Source organism: Pelobates fuscus, chromosome 6 (genome assembly GCF_036172605.1).
Source record: "Pelobates fuscus isolate aPelFus1 chromosome 6, aPelFus1.pri, whole genome shotgun sequence".
NCBI classification, from domain to species: domain Eukaryota; kingdom Metazoa; phylum Chordata; class Amphibia; order Anura; family Pelobatidae; genus Pelobates; species Pelobates fuscus.
Genome location: NC_086322.1, coordinates 210,949,135 through 210,973,061, shown reverse-complemented (window position 1 = coordinate 210,973,061; position 23,927 = coordinate 210,949,135). Strand labels below are relative to the sequence as shown.

The window sequence follows — 23,927 nt, the reverse complement described above, 5'->3', positions numbered from 1 at the left end:
GTGTAAACAAATTATTCTTGTTCCATTTTAGTAAGTCTCCTACAATTGTTGGCCACAACCCCCCTTTAAAATTAAAGTGTCCCTTCTTTCTTTGTCTATTTGCAATGTGGGGAGGTATGTATGCAGGATAACACTCTTCATTTTGGGCCTCTGATCCAATACATGGGCTGTGTGTTCAGGATAACCTGGTGGATCCTGCCATCACTTTGCCCACATGCCTGTTTGGCAGGGAGGGCAGTGTAAGTGCCCCCAGTAACGCCATAGGCTAAAAATAGCCGGGGCAGCCCCCCTCCCCCGTGTGGCCCTCCTCTTCCTCTCCCATCATCATCTTCCTCATCCAGGCCCCGCCTTCTGACGTAAACGCTTCTTTTCTTTCCTCATTGTACACACAGAGCCCACTCCTGCACCCCGGGTATAATCCCTCTCTCTTCCCGTCCGTCCAGCGAGCCGCAGCCCGGGCCACCCCCAGCCAGCCAGCCTCCCACCCCGCCCAGCACTCTCAGCCAGCCATCCCCGGGCCGCACACAGGAAGCTGCTGACAGACCGCTCCATCCACAGAGCCGGACGCCGAGCGGGAGCTGTCTTATTATTGTTGTTGTGGTTTTTTTTTTGTTTATTGTCGGATTGCCAGTCTCGGCCAGCGAGGCACAGCTCGGAGCGGCCGGCCCTCTCTCCCTCCCCCACCCCCCCCTGCTGCCTGCATGCATGTACTGTCCCCCGGCTCCAGCCAGCAGCCAGGCCCACACGGAGAGCAGCAGCAGGCGGACAGGCAGCCAGGCAGGCGAGAGCACAGCGCGCTGAATGCAGGTGAGCGGGGAGAACTGCAGGGGGCGCTGCGGGGCGCGCTTTGTCCTGGCATGCCGTGCCACATGGGACCTTGGGGGGGTGGGGGAGGGCACATGGGACCTGGGGGGCTTTGTGGGCACCCACCTTCTATAGTGTGGGGTATGATGGATAGGGGAGACTGTCTCTCAGAAAATGGGTCATTCAATTCTAATTTGGTGCTGGTTTTCACATCCCCTTAAATTGTAGAATGGTTATGGTATAAAAGCCCCATTGGCCTTTATGACGCAAATGCTTGGTTTATTAACACCCTGCCCCAGGGTACTGGCCTAGTGTGCAAGGAGCTTTTCATGGGGCAACCCGAACAGGCCTGGCATAGATTTTTAACAAATGTACTTTTTATACAGTATTGAAAATGATCAATTTTTTTATTTTTTAAATCATCTAAACCTTTGAAAGTGGTACAGTATTTGCCAAGTTTAAAATATTCTGAATCTAGAGCAAGGCAAGCAACTGTAACACAGTTATCAAAACTGAAAGTCTATTTAGGTTTGATATATGTGGGTTCTTTTTGAACTTTCTGAATATTGTGGGTTCTGCAATTTTTCTTTATTTTTTGACCAGCTATTCAAGTTGAATTGCTGATGCAAAATAAAGAAATGTTACCCCTTCTCACCAGTTTTAATATCCCATCTCACTTTTTTTTTTCAGATGGATTTTGACTCCTAAGGAAAGCAAAATCCTGTATTTAATGTTTCATAATATAATCTAGTGGCCATATAGGTTTTATACCAATATGTAAACTAGATTTTGAAAATATCTTAATGCACTCTATAGTTGGCCTAAATTATGTATATCATACTACACTATGTTTAAAAGCATACAGAAAACAAATCTATTTTCCTCCTTCCCCTTGATTATAAAACTCAGAATGTTTAAACTAGTGACTCCCTCTATTGAATATCCATGTGGTCTGAATGGGCAGAGTTTCAAATTAATTTTTTTGTCTTTATCTAAAATGCTTTACTCCAGCATTCTGCTGAAACTTTGTAGTCACACAATTCAATGTGGATTTGAGAATTTTATTTCTGTATAGCAGATCTATTATATTATTCTAAGCTCTAAATCATTCCTAGAGAGCCAGGTCTATCATAACAATTCCATTATGGAGCTTAGAGAACGAGAATAAGAAGCATGCTACCTGTGGAAAATTCTAGAAAGGAGTTAAATAGTAGGGTTTTTTTTTTTTTTAAAGTTGTAACACAGACTGGAGAAATGTCATTCTTTACAAACAGCCTCCACATTAGGTGACCTGAAAGGATTTTATTTTTTTGAGCATTGGACAACTAGATGTCTTTACTGTTCTCTTTGCTTCATTTCTAAGTGTTTACTTTGTTGTGGGCCTCCCAGATGTCAACATATACACATGAAGCAAAAAAAATGTGCTTCACGCTATGCGGAGTGGTGATTGCATAACCTCTAGATGTTTTTACATTTTTTTGTCTATATGTTTAATCACATGATATAAGTGGGAGCTAAAAGAAGGAAGAGGAGGGGGCAGATGCACACTGACTAGGCCTGTAATAAAAAAAAAGGCAGCGGGAGGGATTATTCTTTCAGCAGTCAACAATGTAGGATTTTTTTTTTCTATTTTTAATTTAGTCCTCCCACTACCCAAGTGTGTTTTTAATTTTTTTTTCTCCTAAAATTGGTGTGCTATGTTAAATTGTCTTATACGCTTTCCCACCTTGCTTCAGTTATTGTCATTTTGTTGTTGTTCTTGAGTTGTTTGTGTAGGTCTGAGATCAGACTGCAGATGTGTTTACATGAACAAGGCTCTTATCTTATTGATTTTTTTTTCCTTTTTAGAGTTCCAATAAAAAAAGTAAACTTATTCTAATCTGCACCCATTTTTGCTTTACTTTTCTCTCTCAACATTATCAGTTTAATGATCTTTTCATAAAACAGTTTTTTCTCAGTCTTGTATAAAGCATTCATTGATTGCTCCATGGCTTACATTATAAACTAAAACTTGTCACGCTCCAGAGAAAAAAATCTGTATTTGAAGCAGCATTACTGTATTTTGCAAAGGCTAACAGTTGCTCACATGAAGCGTTACTATATCTATTTGTGATGCATGCACTAAAGTCAGTTTTATGAGGCTTGTGTAAAAGTGAACACCGGGATTAATTTTATAGTAGATTACAGCTACCATATTTATGTTCCACGTAACACATTTTATTACCACAAGCTAAGATTGTCCTATTGTGGGAAATGATGATAAAAGCTGGCTGGCTGCTCTGAAATCCTGTTCCAAGTGTCAGTCTTTCACAAATCTAACTAAACGCTTTCGTGTTTTTTTTTTTTTTTTTTTATTATTAACATTACCTATCATTTATAAAACTGGTGATCCTTTTAAAAGGAACACTGTTTAAAACCATAAAGAAGAGGAAAAATGGTATAAAACATGCCTTTGTTCCAAAGCTGGGGCAGTCTCCTCTTTGCAGACGCTCTCTGCCGATGGTCATGTAATTGCTGATGACTTTTGTCCAGTCCATTGCTTCTCATAGAGAAGCGTTGGGGACATAGGGTGTATGTGTGACAATTGCTGGATTTTACCAATCCAATGCTGCTCTAGCAGAATTAAGAGGGTTTGGGATCATTGTGCTCTGCATAAAGCTCTTCGATTTTCAAAGGTCTTTGTGTGGAAGTCCCTCTAACAGGTATTAGACTGACAGCTGCTGGAGGTGTGCTACCAGACAAACTGAAACATTTTTGTTTCTCAGAATCTCCAATATCTGCCATTCCCAATCAAAAGGGGCAGCATCTATGCATTACTACATCAAGTGGTTTGGATGCTTAGTGTCCATTTAAACCTACACCTGGCTGCACATATGTAGATTTGTTAATTTTTTTTTTATTTAATTTTTTTTACATTTTATTATTTGATAGGTTATTAGAATGCAATCTCCTATTTCTAAAGTTCACTGTCCAGATTATAAGGACTTTAGCTTTGTCTTAAAGCCACGTCTTATCCCAGTAGACCTTCATTAGTCAAGCTTCCTTTGTACTGAGACAAAGGTATATAATTACAACCGTGCAGCAAATCTAAACCTTGAGTTTTATCAGACTGAGTGCAAAGCAAAAAACACAGGACTCCATATTACTACAAATTTGGGTTACAGTATTCTCTAAAATATGTAGGGCTGTTCTAGCAGTTTGTAAAATGACAGCCATATGATCAAAAAACAGTGAGACTTCCTGTTTACTGCATTTTGTTAAAATGTTTGTCATGCAAAAGTAACAAGGCACTCTCTTAAGTCATTTACATATACCTTTTATATTTCTGTTTTAATAGATGTACTGTAGTCCTTGCAAATTAAAATTTACAGGCTACATTCTGTATCTATTGCCTCGTTTCCACTGAGCGGATCGGTTCGGTTCAGTTCGGTACGGTTCGCTATTTTGGGTGTTTCCATTATGAAAGTGGTCCATACAAGCGAACCGTACCGATCCATTCAGGGCCCTGCTTCAGATGTAGGGCCATAGAAAATGGAACGGTTCGGTTAGGGCGGATCTACTATACAATCCATTGATTGGTGGACAGGAAGAGCATTTTTTCTAAACCCTGCATGGCCCTGAAGGTCTGACTTGCAGTGGAAACGCTCACCAGAATGGGCTGGTCCATTCTAAACCTTCCAAACTGTACCAACCCGAACCGATCCGCTCAGTGGAAACGAGGCATTAGTGATGCATGTATCCTCCTGATCAGAGGCAGCAGGCCTTATGTTTTGCCAAGTTCCTAATCTAGTCATCGAGGCTCACCAAATTCTGGATTTAGGCATTCCACATTTCTCTTCCAATTTGGTTAATGAAAAAAACATGTAAGTGTTGGATGAGCTCGTGTGTGTGTGTTTTAATCACAAGATTTACAAGTGGTCCAATGAACCAAGCAAAAATAATAATAAAAAAAAAAGCCAAAAAGATTGATACCATGCTGGCAAGGTGATGTCACCAACAGATAAGAGTGTGTATGTGGTCAACATTTTGTATCTGTTCTGCCCTATCCATATAGTCTGAATCTACTTGTTCACTTTGGAGGGGCAAAACGGATCCCCCTAATTCTTAGCTACATAACCATAATAGGTCTTGCTGTGCCTCACCCATACACCTACTACAGAGTTTCTCAATTTACTTCATTATCCCAAATTGATCTCACTAAATTATAAGGCTAGACCTGCGATTTAAAGTGTTGGTCAGGTGGCTCCTTTGTGTTTACCGAACTGCTTCACAACCCAGTTCAACCTTAAATGAACACTATAGGGTCAGGAACACAAACATGTATTCCTGACCCTATAGTGCTAAAACAATCATTTAGGTGGCATGCCCCCCTCCCCCTTAGCTCTCTTAAAAGGAATTAAAACTACCCTTATTTCCAGCGCCGTGTTGGTCTGCTGGCGCTGGCCCCACCTCCTTGGTGACATCAGCCATGGGGGAAAGCATTGAATCTGCTAAAATCAGCAAGGAGGCGGGGCCAAATGCCATTTTGACCAATCAGCACCTCTCATAGAGATGCCTTGAATCAGTGCATCTCTATGAGGAAAATTCAGCGTCCCCATGCAGAGCCTACTGTGCAGCCCTGAGCCAGGAAGCACCTCCAGTGGCCATCTCAGGAGTAGCCACTTGGAGTCCCTAGGGCAATGTAAACACTGCCTTTTCTCTGAAATGCCTGCACATAGACACACACACACGTGCGCAAATTATCAGTTTTATATTCAAATGCCTGCAAATAATTTTATACTCACCAGAACAACTACATTAAGCTGTAGTTGTTCTGGTGAGAGGGTACTATAGTGTCCCTTTAAAACTTTTTTTTTTTTTTTACTTTACAGATCTTGATTACATTTCTTGGGCTACGGCTTTACCCTCTGGTTTATATTCCTGTGTAACCTGAGAGATATGTCCAGTCCTTCTCATGGTGGATTGAGAGGGGAGGTCATATAGTAATATCTGCCCGACTCTGACCTTTATATGAAACCATTCATCTCCTCTTCATTGTGCACTCTTATCTCTGCGAGCACCCAGAAATGCACAATATAGCCTGTACACTTCTTTACGAAGAATACGATGTCGCTGCTATAATCCCGTCTATTCTTTAATGCCTACCTTTTTCCTTCTACAGTTAATTCAGAAATAGTATAAGTGACTTGAGAGACCCTAGACTGGAACAATTTGACTGATATTTATGATTCTTCCAAGCTTATTAAAACATACTCTGCTTAAAGGAACACTATAGGGTCAGTAACACAAACCTGTATTCTTAACAATATAGTTTTAAAATCACCATCTTGCCTTTTACTTCAGTCTGCTGTTGCTGGCTCTGCCCCTGTTCTGCCTCCTTGGCTGACATCATCAGAAGTGATGATCTGAGCCAATCACAATGCTTTCCTATGGAAAAGGCAGTGTTTGCATGAAAATGCCTGAAGGGAATGATTACTCATCAGTACTACATTAAAAGGTAATTGTTCTGGTGACTATAGTGTCCCTTTAGTCGTTCAGTTCTTTATGGTAGACTCGAACAGTGTTATGTAGAGAGCGGTTAGAGATGGGCAGTAATAATGGGAGTCTTTTTGGACTCCTTTCTAACAGCAAACATAACAATTCCTCTGGACTGAATTTTTACAGGGTATAGTGGAGGGAATTCAGTAAGGAAAGTGCCTACCACAGTCTTTCGGCATCTGATTCCAAAATGGAAGGATTAGGTAAATAAAATATGGGACAAAAGTTTCAACATGAAACCAAGAAATGGATGTGGCTTACATAGGGCTGCTTATTTGTAAAGTAAATAGGCATTACATTTGCAATCTAGCTTGGATTGCAATCTTCTTGTACCACGTCCTACCCTTTTGGTTCAACAGATATGACTGTATACATTGATCAGCCAAGTCTATTCCCCCACCCCCCATCTACTTTCTGTAATCTACAATGCACTTGGTTTTTTTTTTTATAGCAGCTCAGTTCTTCCACTGACAGACTGGCACTGTAACTTTGTAGACAGCGTGTATACATAATTATCTGTGAAGGGACAGCACCTTATCCTGGCATTGAGCTGAAGAGGAGCCTCTACTGCTTCTGCCACTTGTCAGAAATTGGGTAAACCTCTGAAGTCAGATCCCACTCTTGAAACGTTTGCGCCCACAGATTCTGGGTATCCTGGTTCAAGCTGGCTATCTTTCCTTTGACTGTGTGTAATGGATTCACATAATTTATAAACATTTGATTGTGACCGATTCTATGGAATATATTGTTTGAAAAGCAGTCTACCTTTAAATTTCACCAGGGATTCGTCAATACAAATGTTTTTTTGGTCTCGGATATAGTATTAGGAATATCTTTCAAACAAGAGTTGGATAAGGAAGAAAAGATAATATCCAGGCACAACTGAGGCTTCTTCTAAAAGGCATTCTTTTATTAGGAACAAAATTGTGGAGTCAACACTTTAGCTCCTCTGAGCCTTCATCATGATTAGAACCCACTGATTACTGATACAGAACTGTACATTAGTGATCGGGTAGCAGAGAAGGGGTTTTAAAAATTAAATTGGCTACAGGAGGACTGCCTGGGTTGTTGGCGAAGTCCCCAGACAGTGATCTGAACCATGAGTAGGGATGGAGTGCTAAAACGCCAGGATGTACTACGCCGCTCCAACAGCGTTTAAGCCTGTCTGCCGTAGGATGTCATGAACAGGTTAAACTCCTGTAGAATTTACTTTGAATGCTATCAGTGTTTACAAGTGGAATTGACTCCTGACCTCTGCTCTCCTTAACCCCTTAAGGACACATGACGGAAATATTCCCCGGTAGCCAGGGCTGACAAACGCCATATACATATGTCTGTATTGCTCTCTGTGGTTAAATGCTGCCAAATTCATCTCAACAGCTCCCCAGGATAGTGAAATATTCCCAAAAATGAATGTTTCAAGGGCTGTTGTAATATTAAAAGGAAGGACTTCAATGCTTTGGTGTAAGGATACGTTGCCCTGTGCACTATTATAGCATCCTCAGGATGCCTGTATATGTTTTAGTTGCTATGGAGATTATATATCAGCTGTTGTATTACAGGCATTTATAATGGTGTGGTTTTGTCTAATGAATGTAATGTTAAAATATAATCTTTTAATAGTACGTTCTTCCTTTAACTATAAACTGTGTGCTTGAAAATATATTTTTGAGGTCTGTAATGGATCGGGCATAACATGGTACCTCCATGCATCTTCCTGCCGGCTCCCAAGAAGAATTTGTCTCTAAATGTTTTTAGTTATCAGTATATCATGGCCATTTAAAAAACAAAACAAAAAAAACCTTTTTTTATTTTATTTTTTAAAGTGCATTCTATTAAGTCATTGTTTGTTTTGAATAACAGTGCTCCTTATTAAAGTGACACTCTAGGGGCAGAAGTGGTCTGGGTGCCAACTCCCACTACTCCTAACCCTGCAAGTGTAATTATTGCAGTTTTTATAAACTGCAATAATTACCTTGCAGGGTTAATTCTTCCTCTAGTGGCTGTCTAATAGACAGCCACTAGAGGGCACTTCCTCCTTCATAGCACAGAAAACCTGTGCTAGAGTGTCGCTGGACGTCCTCACGCTGTGTGAGGACCTCAGCGTTGCTCAATTCCCCATAGGAAAGCATTGAAAATCATTTTCAATGCTTTCCTATGGGGAGCTATAACGCGCATGCGCGGCACTGCCGCACGTGCGCATTAGATCTCCCCGGGCCGGTGCGCGGGATCAGTCTCGCCCATCGGCCGACGTAATGCAGAGGAGGAGCAGTGACGTGGGACATGTCGCTGCCTCTGGTAAGTCACTGAAGGGGTTTTCACTCCTTCAGCAACTGGGGATTGGGGGGTGCGAGAGCGAGGGGACCTGCAGTGCCAGGAAAACAGATTGTTTTCCTGGCAATGGAGTTTCCCTTTAACCCCTTAAGGACACATGACCTGTCTGAAATGTCGTGATTCCCTTTTATTCCAGAAGTTTGGTCCTTAAGGGGTTCAAGAAAAAAATAAACTCTGAATCACTAACACTTATGCCATTGCTGAAACAGACTTTTCGCTGCAACGTCATCAAGCTTGATTACTTTTTTCTATTATTTGCTTTTCTTAGAGAGGCACTGCCGTGAAGGGAAGATCCTGAATAAAATAGATATTTTTTTTATTGTTTTTTATTTTTTTTCAATACAAATGTGAATAAGTATACTGCTCTCTTATGACAATGTTTGACATGCAGTTCACATATTTAAACCTCCGCTATTTCTAAAAGTCTCATAGCTGCAGAAGTATTTCAATTTCAATGTCTCCATGTTATATAAAGTCTCAAATATTGCAATTCTTGTACACTGAAGTCAAGCAAATCCAAGAATACAAATCAAATACTAAAAGTACTGAGGCTGCGATGAGTTGGAGAAATCTCCATTACTGGTCTTGTGTACTGGCAAAAAAGGGTAATTATAGTTGACTTAACCTAATCAGCCACAACTTTACCACCTGCCTAATATAGTGTAGGTCGTTCTCATGCTGCCAAAACCGCTCTGGTTTGTTGAGGCATGGACTCCACAAGACCTCTGAATGTGTCCTGTGGTATTTGGCAGCAGATATTTTAAGTCCTGCAAGTTGCGAGGTGGGTACTCCGTCGGATCGGATTTGTTGTTCCAGGCCATCCCGCAGATGCTTGACTTGAACGGAAATCTGATTAATTTGGAGGCCAAGACAACACCTTGAACTCGGTAATGTTCCTGTACAATTTCTGCAGTGTGGTATGGTGCACTAGCCTGCTGAAAGAAGCCACTGAGATCAGGGAACACAATTGCCATGAAGGGGTGTACATGGCCTGGAACAATCTCTAGGTGGATAGTATGTGTCAAAGTAACATCTGCATTATTACCAGGACCCAAGGTTTCCCAGCAAAACACTGCCTCAACCTCCCTGCCTTTATCCTATTGTGCATCCTGCTGTCATCGCTTCACCAGGTAAAGGACATTCATACCCGGCCATCCACCTGTTCTTAAAGAAAACGTTATTCATCAGACTTGGCAACCTTCTTCTATTCGTCCAGTTATAATGCTCACATCCTTTAGGAAGGCACTTTTGGCAGAAGACCGCTTTCATCATGGTCCTTCTGACCGCTATTTGGCCATGCAGCCGATTCGCGGCAAACTCTGATGCACTGTTCTGGTACTTTTCTTTCATGGCCAGCATTGGTTTTTCAGAATTTTAAGCTACAATATCTCTTCTGTGTGATTGGAACATATGGGCTAGCCTTTAATCGCTATGTGCTTCAGTGACCATTGGGTGCCTCTGAAGTTTGGTATGTATGTATGTATGTAATGTATGTATATATTTTTCTTTTCTTCTGGTTGTCCTTCCTTGCCCAAGTTTTGGTAGGTAGTAACCACTGCATACTAGAGCCACCCCACCAAACTTGCAGTTTTGGAGGTGCTCTGATCCCGTCGTCTAGCAATCAATATTTTGTCCTTGTTAAGGGTAAAGTAACAGACCTTCAAGGTGACCCCAATAGGCCCTTGTCAATATGACTTGGTGAACTGACTGTTCACTTGCCGTTGGATATATCCTACAGCTGTATTCCTGGCACTATAGCTTTTTCAAATAGTATGCCATGATGGGAGTATTTCTCATTCCTGGGCTGCTATACTCTTTCAAAGCAACATGAATTCACATGTCTGTTAGGAACATGTGGGCACTGTGGTTGGAGTTCTAGGGACACTGGATTACAGGCTTGTGACTGTCCCAGTCATCCGATTCCCTCTGGTGGTTATACAGCTGGTGCTGATCTGAGGGCCGCATTAACACCGGTGCGAGTGGGCGTGACCCTCCAGTCCCAGGCTGGTGTGTAGGCCGGCATTTCTTTGACACTAACCCGGTGTCTTTGAGAGTCCGAGTTTCCTCCTCGTGTCGGAGGGCCTGGTGGTCTTGCATTGCGTGCGCCTCAGCTTGTGTGGGTGATGCCTCTGGGCCCGAGCCCTGGTGGCTGAAGGTTGACCATAGGTGAGTGTGTCGGTGTTGTGCCCGAGGGTAGCCCCTTCCCTCCCTGCTGTTTGCGGTCTAGCACAACCCTTGCTGGGAGTTCTTGGCGTTCTGTTTGTTCTGCCCGAGCTCGCTTCTGCAGCTTCCCAGCAGCACAGGAATACTGGTTCCAGGCGGTGCAGGGAATCTGCGGTTGTACCGGGATAGGGCCTTTGACTTGGAGGCAGGCTTGGTATCCCAGGCAGGCTCTGTATTCCCCCGCCCCCCTCCCCCCATCTCTCCTCTCCTTAACCCCTTAAGGACACATGACATGTGTGACATGTCATGATTCCCTTTTTATTCCAGAAGTTTGGTTAAAGGAGGTGAAAACTCACATTATTTACAGCACTGGATGCAGGCAGGGTCAAACACTATTTTGGCCAATCATCCCCTCCTCTTAGAGATGAATCTCTATAAGGAAAATTCTGCGTTTCCATGCAGTGCTGCCTGCCGTTCAGCACTGCCCCAGGTAGCATCTCCAGTGGCCACTTGGAGGTGTCCTTAGGTTGTAATGTAAACACTTCCTTTTCTCTGAAAAAGTAGTGTTTACATGAAAATTCCTGAAGGGTATGATTACTCACCAGAACAACTACATTAAGCTGTAGTTGTTCTTCTAGGCACTGTGCACATTCAGTTCATGTGCAGCTACTGCTGTGATCCATGATTCCAATTAGCTTCAGAGTATCATTGGATTAACACCAGGGGTCAGCTAGAGTTGTAGGAATCAAAACCACATCTCTCTCCCCCCCCCCACCCCCCCCTCTCCAAGTGCAAGGCTGTCTGAGCTATATCTACCAAACACTGCAACATCTCTAATCTAAAGTGAATTGGTGCCTAGAATTTTCCTTTTAATTTATGGTTGAATTAAAGAGGAACTTTCATTTTCCAGGATTTAATATTTATCTTCTGTAGTTAGTGGCTGTCAGTTTCCGGACTCCTAGCCTCTATGTCCTTAACACCTGCACCCCCACCCCATGATTGTATGCGGCCCTGTGTTACCTCTATCTTGGAATGTAGTTGGTTATGTCTTCACACTACTTAGGTGACTTTATTTTTATTTTTTTATTTTTTTACATGGCTATATAAACTTTTTTTCAAACCGTATTCAAACTTGGAATATCAAACTTTCTGTATCTCTCTTTTTTGGGGGGGGATTTCAGCTGATCAGGACATTTCCCATATCCATTTAGTTAAATTTTGTGATAACATTTTTATATATATATATATATATATATATATATATATATATATATATATATATATATATTTTTTTTTTTTTTTCACATGGACACTGCAATACTGATGTTTACAACCTCTAATTGTGCTCAGCTACATCTCCTATTAAAGATTGGGTATTTGCACTAGAGTATTAACTGAATGGCAGTTGGTACACTTCATTTTTACTTGGATTGGGGCGTAAGTTGTGTTTTTGGATTTTTATATGGCGGCAATATTATGTAGAGGTATTCTTAGGCTTGTATTTGGCAGCAATGTACTAGGATTGTATTGGGCATCAGTGACTTGTGATATCAAGTATTACTGTAAAGCTTACACTGGACATAAATGTGTGGTTTTATTTTTTTTGGGGGGGTGGTATTTTACTGTAAATTACTGCTGCATATCTGTTAAGAGGCTTTCATTGCCCTTGTTGGTACAAAGACAAAGTTGAATCTAATCTGAGTAAAATTTATTTTTGGTATACTTTTCAAAACCTATTTTAATTTGTTTTTTAAAACTGTTGGGCCAAATTAGATGATCGCTCTGTTCAAAAGTTCAAAAGTTCCCCTATGCTTACACTAACTTCTACAGCTAGGTAAGCGGTTTCTGCTGTAAAACTATTTAATTTTAAAATTATTCAGCCAAGATGCATTTGGCAAGGGGGGGGGGCAAATATTGTGTATTGTGTATAAAGTGCGTGGGAGAAAAGTGTGCAGTCATGGAAAAGAGGCAATCACAAATGCAGTGTATCTGCTGGTTTCCATAGTGACTGCCCCACTCTTGGCAATTTGGGTTACTTTTCAGAAACCATACTAATTCTACATAATCCCCTAAAACCATGCAATGACTTGGGCTTGCTTGCCTGCAGAAGTGGCTTTCCAATCTTGATATATTTGTGGACTGTTGTGAAATGCTATAGGCATAGATTTGCCTATCCCTCAACTCACCAATGGTTTTTCTTGTATAAATGGGTTTGGAGTTTAGGTTTTGTATTAAAAGATGTTTACATCTGAACTTTCCCTCATGAGTTATATTGGAGTTTATACAAGCAAGCAAAATCTTACCTCTTGAACACCTAGGAAACAAACATGATTTTAACTCCAGGGGAGCTTGTCCTGCCGCCATAGGTGAGATTAGTTGGTTTACTCCAGGTTTTTTGGCCTAGGGATCTAAAACTTTCAGATTTCATGAAACTATCCCCACTGTATCAGACTCTAACCATCTTGTTAGCCCTGTCCTGTACTGAAGCAATGATGAGCACCCCAAAACAGTAAATCTAGTCGTGTGGTGTGTTTTTTTTTATATTTTTATTTTTTTTTAACTACTAGTCTGAAGCTCATGGTTTGTTTATTTTTGTTTAACTCCCGAATTTATGTATTGGATCTCCGATTCAATATTACAAACTTGGGTCCTACGATGGCATGAGTAGAGGTTTTATTTTTTTATTTTAACATTCTGTAGTAAATGGTTTGTACCTGCCATCAGGGAAAACTACACTGGAAGACTTTAACATTTCCGTCCGCATTCACAATATATTGAAATCCTTAAATGGAAACTCCCACTGCCCAAATAAAAATCACCCCGCACTATGTGCCTTACACACCTACAAAAATCATTTGGTGAAAAGTCATTTTCGGTTTCGGCCCAGAATTTTCATTTCGGTGCATCCCTAATAAAAATAAATGCTTTAGATGTACCCCAATGAAAACATGCATGCATTTGAATATTTGTTTTCAAATGGGAATATATCTAAAACGACTTGCAAAAGCTGCAGATCTGCTGTCTGAACACTTTGCAAGCCCTCTCAAGTTTTGCAGTGCCAAGACTTTCTCTGGCTGTCAAATCAGAATTTCCAGTGCAGCTCAGTGAGACGTCTTTTTGCAAGGTAGGTACTCTGGGCAATTGGCTTTTTTGCGTTTTTTAGCTTCACATATCCAAACAAAGCAGGAAGTAACAGGATCGGTTGTTTCACAGTGAGGGGTTGTAACCAGGTTAGTTTATAAAAGCAATTTTCTATTGAAATCTGAACTTTTATAAAATGAAAAATCCAAAGACACTCCTCAAAGAAGCTAAAGTGCTTTAGCTGTTTTTAATATAGTGGTGCTAAAGTTTGAATACCAGTACTGTGCCCTCCACCCCTCCTTCATTTTTCATCTCGTCATGGTGCTTTAAAGTTTGAACTGTCCTTAATATTCGTGGTATTGAGGTTAGATGACACTCCCCCCCCCCCCCTAATTATAGCTGCACCTTTATGGCTTTTAAAATTCAGTCACCTGTTTTCTCATACACTTCAGGGTGTTGTTGCCATACATGTTTGTAAAACGTGCCGTTCATTGACCTGCATAAAATAAATTTATGCTTAAAATTTGTTGCATCGGATTCTTTTGATAAATATTGTACTAGGAAAGGTATAATTCTGCATACCTTATTTTCTTGCACTGGCCATATGCTACAGGCAAACTGAAAATTATTCTTAGAATTTCACATGTTTATTTCTGAAAAACTTAACACCCAGTCTGCCAAGTTTATTTATGTTTCCTCTGTTCATATTTATTTGCACAGTAGTTTGCTTTATCTTTGGTCAAGTTTTGAAATACTGCAGGAAATAATTGTGAAACTTAACCTAAATTAAATAATTACACATTCTTTTCTGAGATCTTTAGGTTAAAAGTTATTTCATATTTATGGTTAAATGTTATTTTAAGTACTGTACATTTGACATAGGTTTGGCTCTGCATGTTCTCTCCCTCGTGTCTTTGTTAAAGGCCATTGTCTTAGAACCTGTTTTATGCTAAATAAATTGTAGTAAAATTGTTTGATATAGATAACAATTCATTTTGGTTTTTAAATGTGATGGAGAAACAAAATAGAATATTTTTATTAATGGATAGCGCTGTCATCCTGTTAGATTTGGCAGCTGCATGTTACTTAATAGTGTATATTATAGGCTGAGACTCTTAATGTAATACAATAGGACTTGTGACAGACCCATTATTGGCCCATGCAGCCTATTATGTCAGTCTGCTTACCACACCCCAGTTAAGTCTCATGTTGTTGTTGTGAGAAGCATGTCCCTTGTTTTTGTGCTTTACAATCCCTACCTACTTTTAGAACTTTCCTCGTATGTTTAATCCATTTTAATGAGACGTTTACATACATTAGGGGCTATATTAGATAGATGTGATCCATTAGATGCGCTTGGTGTTTTTTTTTTTTTTTTTTTTTTAAATAATTTCTTCTCTTAAAACAGTCTATTTTGACTGAGTGAAATAAAATGCATCCATCTCTATACAAGTGATTTTATCACCCAAGAATTATTTGAGAAGAAAGATTGAAAACGACTGCACTAGAGGGTTCATTTTGTGTCCCTAGTACCAATACTTTTTACTAATCAAATTTAGATGTGTAAATTATGGTAGCAGGATTCTGACACACATTTGAGTATTTCTTTAATTTCTGTATGATGACTCCCTATGGCTTTTGCCATTTCTAGCTCTTAAACTGGTTCTAAGCACCATGACTACTTCAGTGATTTAAGTTCTGGTGCCTGCAGTCTGTGTGTGCAGCATGCGATGAAACGCTGCACATACGGAAACTAAGGGTGACCATCCCCAGAAGATCAGGTTGCAGGGAGAACTTGGGCTCACTCCTGGAATGAAGGTAATTTTATTTATTTGGGATGGGGCAGACCAGGTTAGGAAAGTTTACTCTAACAAACAATTGTTTTTTCCTTAACGCCATAACGGCTGAAGCCCCTGGAGCGCCCGGGTTACTTACCATCCCGGCGCTCCGCTTCGGGAGAACTGCATGACAGCCCAGGCAGCCCTCCAAAGGGCAAAAAACCTGTACATAGGGGGTACTGTTTTTTTACTCAGAAGACTTTGCTGAAGTCAAATATTGGTGTTTCACACTGGTAAATTGTATTACAACTGTTATATTTGAAGTAAAAGTGAATTATTTATTTTTTGCATTTTTTACAAACTAACAGCGCTTTAATGGACTATATTATTGTTGTAATATGTTTTACTGTTTTAAAACGCTAATATTTGTGTTTAGTGAAGTCTCCCGAGAATAACAGTACCCCCCCATGTACAGGTTTCATGGTGTTTTGGAAAGTTAGAGAGTCACATATAAGGCTTGCATTTCATTTTTTAGACCTTGAAATTTGCCAGATTGGTTATGTTACCTTTGAGACGGTGTGGGAGCCCAGGAATGAGAATTACCCCCATGATGGCATACCATTTGCAAAAGTAGACAACCCAAGGTATTGCAAGTGGGGTATGTCCAGTCTTTCTTAGTAGCCACTTAGTCACAAACAGTGGCCAAATATTAGTTGTTTTGCTTTTTTCACACACATTCAAATTAGAATGCTAACTTTGGCCAGTGTTTGTAAGTGGCTACTAAAAAAAGACTAAACATGCCCCACTTTCAATACCTTGGGTTGTCTAATTTTTCAATGGTATGCCATTATGGGGGTAATTCTCATTCCTGGGCTACCACACCGTCTCAAAGGTAACATTACTAATCTGGCAAATTTAAATTTGAAAATGGAACGTTCTATATCTGACCCTGTAACTTTCCAAAACAACATAAAACCTGTTAATGGGGGGTACTGTTGTACTCGTGAGACATCGCTGATTACAAATATGTGCATTTTTTTGCAATAAAACCTAACCGTATTATGACATTCACAGCTAAAATGGCAGACGGAAATACAAATGTAAAAATAAATAATCTTCTTTTCTCAAATTTTTAATTTTATTTATAATAAATTATGTTCCATACAGTGGTGTATTTTGGATTTCTGCTGCCCTAGGCATGACTAAATTCGGGCACCCCCAAAGTCTAAATTTGCCCCCCCCCCCCCACCCCCCCTAAATTCGTGTCAAGGCCATTTATTTGACTGACAGACACATGCCCTCATTGATACATGTACTGATATACACTCACTGACAGACACACACTGACTCACTCACTGACAGGCACACACTCTCAGATACACATAAAATTACATACACACACTGACACACCCATTCTCACTCACAGACACACACTGACCGCTACACTCGCTCACTCACAGTAAGGTGGACAGCCCCAGAACACGAGGCAAACAAGGCATTTGCCTGGGAGCTTGGGGTGGCATTTTTTTTAGCCCCCCCCCCCCCCCGAAAGTGCCGCCCTAGGCAAATGCCTTGTTTGCCTTGTGGTAAATACATCCCTGGTTCCATATATGAATAGTTAATGATAAATTAAAGCCATGTTTCTCCTGAACAAAATTATATATAATATGAAAGAGGGGAACTACGGGTGAACAGACATATATATATATATATATATATATATATATATATATATATATATATATATATATATATATATATATATATATATATATATATATATATATATATATATATATATATAGCGCAAATTCCAGTTTTTTGTTTAAGTTTTGATCAGAACGTGCACTATTGACTTCGTCCTGAAGGGGTTAAAACGTTGTTTGGATAGACGTTAAGAGTAACACTCCAAATTATTAGCTAGTTTGTAATTTGTCCAAAGCTGTGTCCGGCACTATGGATTTCTCCTCTAGAATCCAGTGTTTTGAGATGTATATGTTCAGGATTTTGTCAGTTTGCTTTATACTATGCTTACTAAGGGCATTCTTTACTCTGTATCTTGGAGCTTTCAGACCAGCGATTTTACATCTGTCAGGTTAACAAGGTGTTATCCATATGAAAGATTGGAACATTAGATGAACCTGAACTTGGCTCATAGAGTAAATACCCAAGCCAACCATTAAATACTTTTTTCACAAAGCGCATCTGTAAGAATTAGCACTTCTTTTAAGTGAACCTGTCAGTATGCATTTTTTGCAGACGTTACACATACGAAAGTGTATTTTTTTTCCTCACTCTCCTTAACCCCTTAAGGACACATGACATGTGTGACATGTCATGATTCCCTTTTATTCCAGAGGTTTGGTCCTTAAGGGGTTAAAGGACCACTCTAGGCACCCAGACCACTTCAGCTTAATGAGGTGGTCTGGGTGCCAGGTACCTCTAGGATTAATCTATATATATATTTTTTTTGTTTGTTTAATAAACCTAGCAGTTTCAGAGAAACTGCTATGTTTATTCTGATGGTTAATCCAGGCTCCAGAGCCTCTAGTGGCTGTCTCATTGATACATGGAACTATTCACTTTTTTTTTTTTGGAAATACAGTTGAGTAGATTTGTTTTGATTCTACTTATGTCTGCGAAATCAAGATGATGTATTCAGACTGTCAAGGTTTTCTTCCTGAAATTTCAGAGTAGATTTTGCATATTGCTGAAAATGCATCTGATATCTAATCAAAATGCAAGATGTATAGGTGCATTATTCTCTGTTGAAGGAAACAATATCCAAGACTGTCAGTCCTTTAACCCCTTAACGGTCCGAACAGTCATAATGGTAATATTTTGTTACCCGATTGCAGCCGTTCCCCCGCCGGCAACCAGCGTTGCTCTTGGTCTGGGGGGACTGCCTGACAACCCAGGCTGTCTCCCCACCCCCCTATCCCCCTTCGGCAAATTAGGCCCCCGCAACCATGTGATCGCTCTAACAGAGCTGTCACATGGCCACAATAGGCGTCCGTGAATCTGCCTGCAGGGGGACTGCCTAAACTTATGGGCAGTCTTCTGCATCTGTAAGAGAGTGTGTGTGTGTGTGTGTGTGTGTGTGTGTGTGTGTGTGTGTGTGTGTGTGTGTGTATGTATGTATGTATATTTTCTCTTGTATAATACGAAGTGTATTTTTATATTGAGAGATGGATATAGATATATATAAATTACACACGTGTGTGTGTGTGTGTGTGTATATTATAAAATATAAACTTAATGTAAATAACCATTTAAAAACATTATATGTAATTTTATTCGAACTGTATTTTGGTATTAATATATTTATATCAAAATACACTTAGAATGACATTTTACATATAAAATTTCTATATATAGATCTCCATATACAAAATTAAAATAATTTCAGAAATGTGCACCTGGACTTCAAATGTGTATATATTTAAATTGTACGTGCGTATTTATTTATTTTTTATTTTTTTAGAAAACATGTTTTTTTTTTATTGACTTGGTGATGAAAATCATAGATTCCCTGTTTATTTTGGTGCACGTCCTTCCAAGATGAGCTAAATGTTGGTTGGTCCTCAGAACATATGTTGCAGGCTACCATCAACAAGATGGCATTTATTTGGTCCATTAAGGAGGTACAGTGTGGAAGCTGTATTTGAGGTTTACAAAACACCAAATATAAATAACCTGGAAACAATGCACAAAATATGCTCAGCGCAGACATAATCAGGCAGTACAAGCTGAAAAATAACAGAGAAATGAACTGTTTTATAATAACGTACACAGCGCCTGCAGATGTCTCGTTTGTTTGCTGACCAGGCCACAAAACTACTAGAAATGTTAGGATTATAGGCCCCAGCATCCACAAAAAGGGTTAGTCATGGCACTTGTGTAAAATGGTAACTGTTTCAGAGTTGGCTTAGGGTGTGAGAAACATTCAGCGCTAGCCGTATCCTTCTATTCTAAAATAAAAAAAATGTAACCAAATAAGAGACATAAATATTGGAGTCAAAAAACAATCCCCAATAAAACCTTTGATATACCACAGTTCTTCTTGCTAAACCACAAAACACATTTAAACAAAACAAGGTAAGCGATGCAGCTGTATGTAATGCAGCATGAGGTTGTACGAAACACAAATAAATCTGGGCTTACTAAATTCACAGAAAATGTGGAAACAGGTCACTGGCATAGGTAGATTCAGTCCCTCAGGGCCTGGCGTCTAGCTTTGGATACTTAACACACCCTAATAAAAGTCAAATGACATAATAAAAAAAGTTCAGCCTGCTAAAGGAACACTTCTTAGTCAAGGGCAATTATATCATCGTCCGGTTCTTCTTGTGGCTCAAAGCCCTTCCTTTTGGCGCTGACAGCCCCATCGTCGGATAGCTTACGTTTTACGCTTGTGCTCTCCATGTTGACATCAGCATTACTGGAGGATGGGCTTTCTTCATCAGAGTCCAAAATTAACACGTCATCATGATCTGTGGATGTGGAAGGCTGCGCCCCATCATCGCTTCCGTTGGTGATGCTTTTAGCACTTTCCTCTGTGGGTTTTGGAGGAGCTTTGTCAGGGGCATCTCCTACAACTTCAAACTCCACATCCTTCCCCAAGTCTTCACTATGTAAAATGTTGATCAGGAGAGTGTAGTCCTGAAGAAAATCATCAGCTTGCAGCCGGCTGCCATTCCGAATGCCAAATTCTGATATGTTTATTGTTGTTTGCATCAGTTTCCCCTTGCTCGGATGAGATTAGGATGGTTCCTTTGCCGTCTTCAATTTAAACGTCTGGTGCCACCATCCCAAACTTCTCTTTTACGATCCTATCCTGTAATGTCTGCACAGTCACTTTATCAACGTTTAACTTCAGTCACTTCTGGTCTTCTGGCGCACACGTAACAACTGGAGTTTGGTGGATCCAGTGAACAAGGGACGAGAAGCTTCTTCCGTGGGTTTGGTTGTTTGTTCAAGAAAACAGTTCTACATTGCTCGATGTTACCAGATAAAATCTTCAAACCATCCAATACAATCAGACCTGCAATCACAGCATTGGTGGTGGCAATTGCAGGGGTGATGTTTCCTGCCATTGATTTTATATCAAATCCGCTTTTCATGTTCATACTGAAGATATGCATTCGGAGGTTAGCAGCGGATGTGACAAAATCCATGGCTGGGGCGTCGTCCTTATCCCACACAAGGGACGCATTGTCCCCCTTTTGAGAGATTTGTTCTTTTAAGGTTTGAACACTTTGAGAAAACAACTGAGCGTAGCTGCACACATCTAGAACTTGCTGATCCTTCAGTTCGAGTGGAGTCGTTTCATTGTGCTCTTCTGACGAATTGTTTTCTTTATCCTGTAATGAGGCCCAGTCCAATGGCACAGGAGGCTTCCTTTTCTTCCAAAGTTTGTGCATTGTCAGTAGATATCGGATGTCGTCTTTGAAGAGCTTGTGGAATAATTTTGCAGGGTCGTAGCCAGTTGATCTTGCCCATTGTTTGGTTGAAACCCTCTTTATATCACCATCCACATTTGATGCGTTGACTCTTGCAGCGGCATCTGTTGGTTCCCAGGCTGCTTCCGGGTCAGCGGTATCAGGGGACACTTCCTGATCTGCATCTTCTTCCCCAAATAACTGGTTGAACAGAGATTTGGCCCATACAATACAGTGAATAGGCTCAGATGGTGTGTTGCAAATGGTGCATCCTGGGAATGTCATCTGGGTGGGTTTAGGTTGGCATTCGTAGCACTCCGTGACTCCCTTCTTAATTACAGTGACCTGGCCGAGGTAGCCAGCAGTCCCACATTCAATCAGGAGAATATCTGCAGCAAGACACATCCTGTTCACGTGGTTTCTGGCAGCTTGGTTGTCCAAGGCATTCATGACCAATGTGAACTGCCTGAAGAATTCCACGTCGTAATCAGGGCTCATGACACTGTCATGACATGCAGTAATGTTTGCTTCGGGGCAGAACACTTTCCTTTGCCACCTCAGCTTTAGATCTCCCAACATGCTTCTTCTGAAACAAAAAATGTTGCCAACATCAATCGTGTCCAGGTCAATCACGTAGAGGTTGGTGAATCTGGTGAGGACCAGGTTTTTCAGTAACTCGCAGCCGATGCCTCCGGCCCCCACAATGAGCAGCCGGCAGCTGGACACGGCCTCCGCCAGCTCTGTGCGCAGAGCTCCCCCTATGTGCATATTTATGTAATATTTTTACATAATTCATTTTATTGATTGCAATTTGAGGGACATACCTGACAACCAGGCCAAAAGTCCAGATCACTTAATTTGCTAGCACTGTATTTAACCCTGTAAATATCTAGGACACCCTAAAACCTGTACAAGAGGGGGTACTGTTTTACTCTGGAGACTTCGCTGAACACAAATATTAGTGTTTCAAAACCGTAAAACACATCACAGCGATGTAGGTGAAAGTGACCACTTTTTTTTTTTTTTCCACAAACTGCACTTTCACTGATATAATTGTTGTGATACATTTTACTGTTTTGAAAAACTAATATTTTTGTTCAGCAAAGTCTTCTGAGTAGAACAGACTGATATAAATGCTAATGTGGCCAGTGCTTGTGACTAAGTGGCTACTAAAAGACAGGACATACGCCATATTGAATACCCTGGGTTGTCTACCTTTAATAAAAAAATAAAAAAATTGTACATGTGAGGTGTGATTCAGAGATTTATGATGGATAAGTGGTACAATGTCATGATTGATAAAATTATATATTTTAAAACTGCAATGTCCTACTTGCACTTCTGTCCATTTAACTTGCAAAAAAGCATGTAAACACTGGGTGGTTTTTAAACTGAGGACAACTTTTTGAATCTATTTAGCATTTTTTTTTCTTTGGCTTTTGTAGGCAAGTACATTTTTATTTTTTTTCCCCAAGTAAAAGACCAATTTTTTTTTTAAATTTTTTTTTTGTCTTCCAATTTTTGGTATGTAAAGAAAGCCCTTGTCCTGGAAAAAAAAACATCTATAGTTTTGTATGGGAACAGTAAATGAGGGAGAAGAAAATTTATGGCTCAACACAAACTCAACAAAGGTGTTAAAACTGCTCTGGTCCTTAACGTACAACATGGCCAAAACAGTCCAGTCCTGAAGGGGTTAAAGGGACACTATAGGCAACCAGACCACTAGCTCATTAAAGTGGTCTGAATGCAGTTCCCCCTGTCAGTTTCTGATTTATTGCAGTTAACCACTTTTAGTCACCTGACTTGCTATGCATGAGGACATCTTGCGTCTGCTAAAACCCCATAAAAGACAAGTGCTCTCCAACACAGATTTAGACAGATTTGTGAACAATATTTGAGAAATAGGCCTTTTGTGTACATAGAAAGTCTTAGATCTTTGAGTTCAGCTCATGAAAAATGGGGGCAAAAACAAGTGTTGCGTTTATAATTTTGTTCAGTGTAATATTTGACTTTGCTGGGCCTTAAAGCTTCTACTAAACTGATTGCACAGAAAATATAAAGAATTTTATGAAGTGCAGTCACAATGAACAAAATGTCTGATTTATTTTTGTTTGTCTCGGACGAACCCACCCATGTCTTTTGCACTTGGTTTTCTTCTTTAAAAGAAAAACCCTGATTATGATCCGTACACCCAGAGGTGCCTGTGTTGTGACTGCTACCATCCACCTGTCCTAAGAAAAACACAGCCTCAATGATGGCTAGTTCTGTGGTCTGCATGGAGCGCAATAAATCAGTTTAGAATTTAAAGGAGACTATAGGGTCAGGAACATAAACCTGTATTCCTGACCCTATAGTGTTAAAACTATCTAGCCCCCTTTGCCTCCCTAAAGATAGTAAAATCTTACTTGTATCCAAGTCTGAAGCTGCTGCCTTTGAACTTCCTCTGACCTCATCAGAAGTGGTAGCCTGATCCAGTCAAAATGCTTGCCTATAGGATTGGCTTAGACTGACAAGGAGGCAGATCAGGGGCAGAGCCAGCATGATTCAAACACATCCATGGCCAATCAGCATCTCCCCATAGAGATGAATTGAATCGATGAATCTCTGTGAGGAAAGTTCAGCGTCTGCATGCAGAGGGAGGAGATACTGAATGTTTGGATGCATTGTAGGCAGCCATGACCCAGGAAGGATCTCTAACAGCTATCTGAGGAGAGGCCAGTGAAGTTATCACTAGGCTGTAATGTAAACACTGCATTTTCTCTGAAAAGACAGTGTTTACAGCAAAAAG

The 23,927-nt window shown here is 40.4% G+C and overlaps 1 protein-coding gene and 1 pseudogene across 2 annotated transcripts in view; one reads left to right on the top strand and one right to left on the bottom strand.

The window, feature by feature from the left end:
- The first annotated feature begins 633 nt into the window (after positions 1–633).
- The window catches only part of CNOT6L (CCR4-NOT transcription complex subunit 6 like), a 65,286-nt gene continuing 41,992 nt past the window's right edge, over positions 634–23,927 (top strand). For both annotated transcript variants that reach the window (XM_063458702.1, XM_063458701.1), the window contains exon 1: positions 634–807. Coding sequence is in view for 1 of the 2 variants with exons in the window: in XM_063458701.1 (XP_063314771.1) it covers positions 802–807 (6 nt within the window). In the remaining variant the exon portion in view is untranslated. The remainder of the gene's footprint in view (positions 808–23,927) is intronic.
- On the bottom strand, positions 19,310–21,907 carry LOC134565688 (SUMO-activating enzyme subunit 2-A-like; annotated as a pseudogene).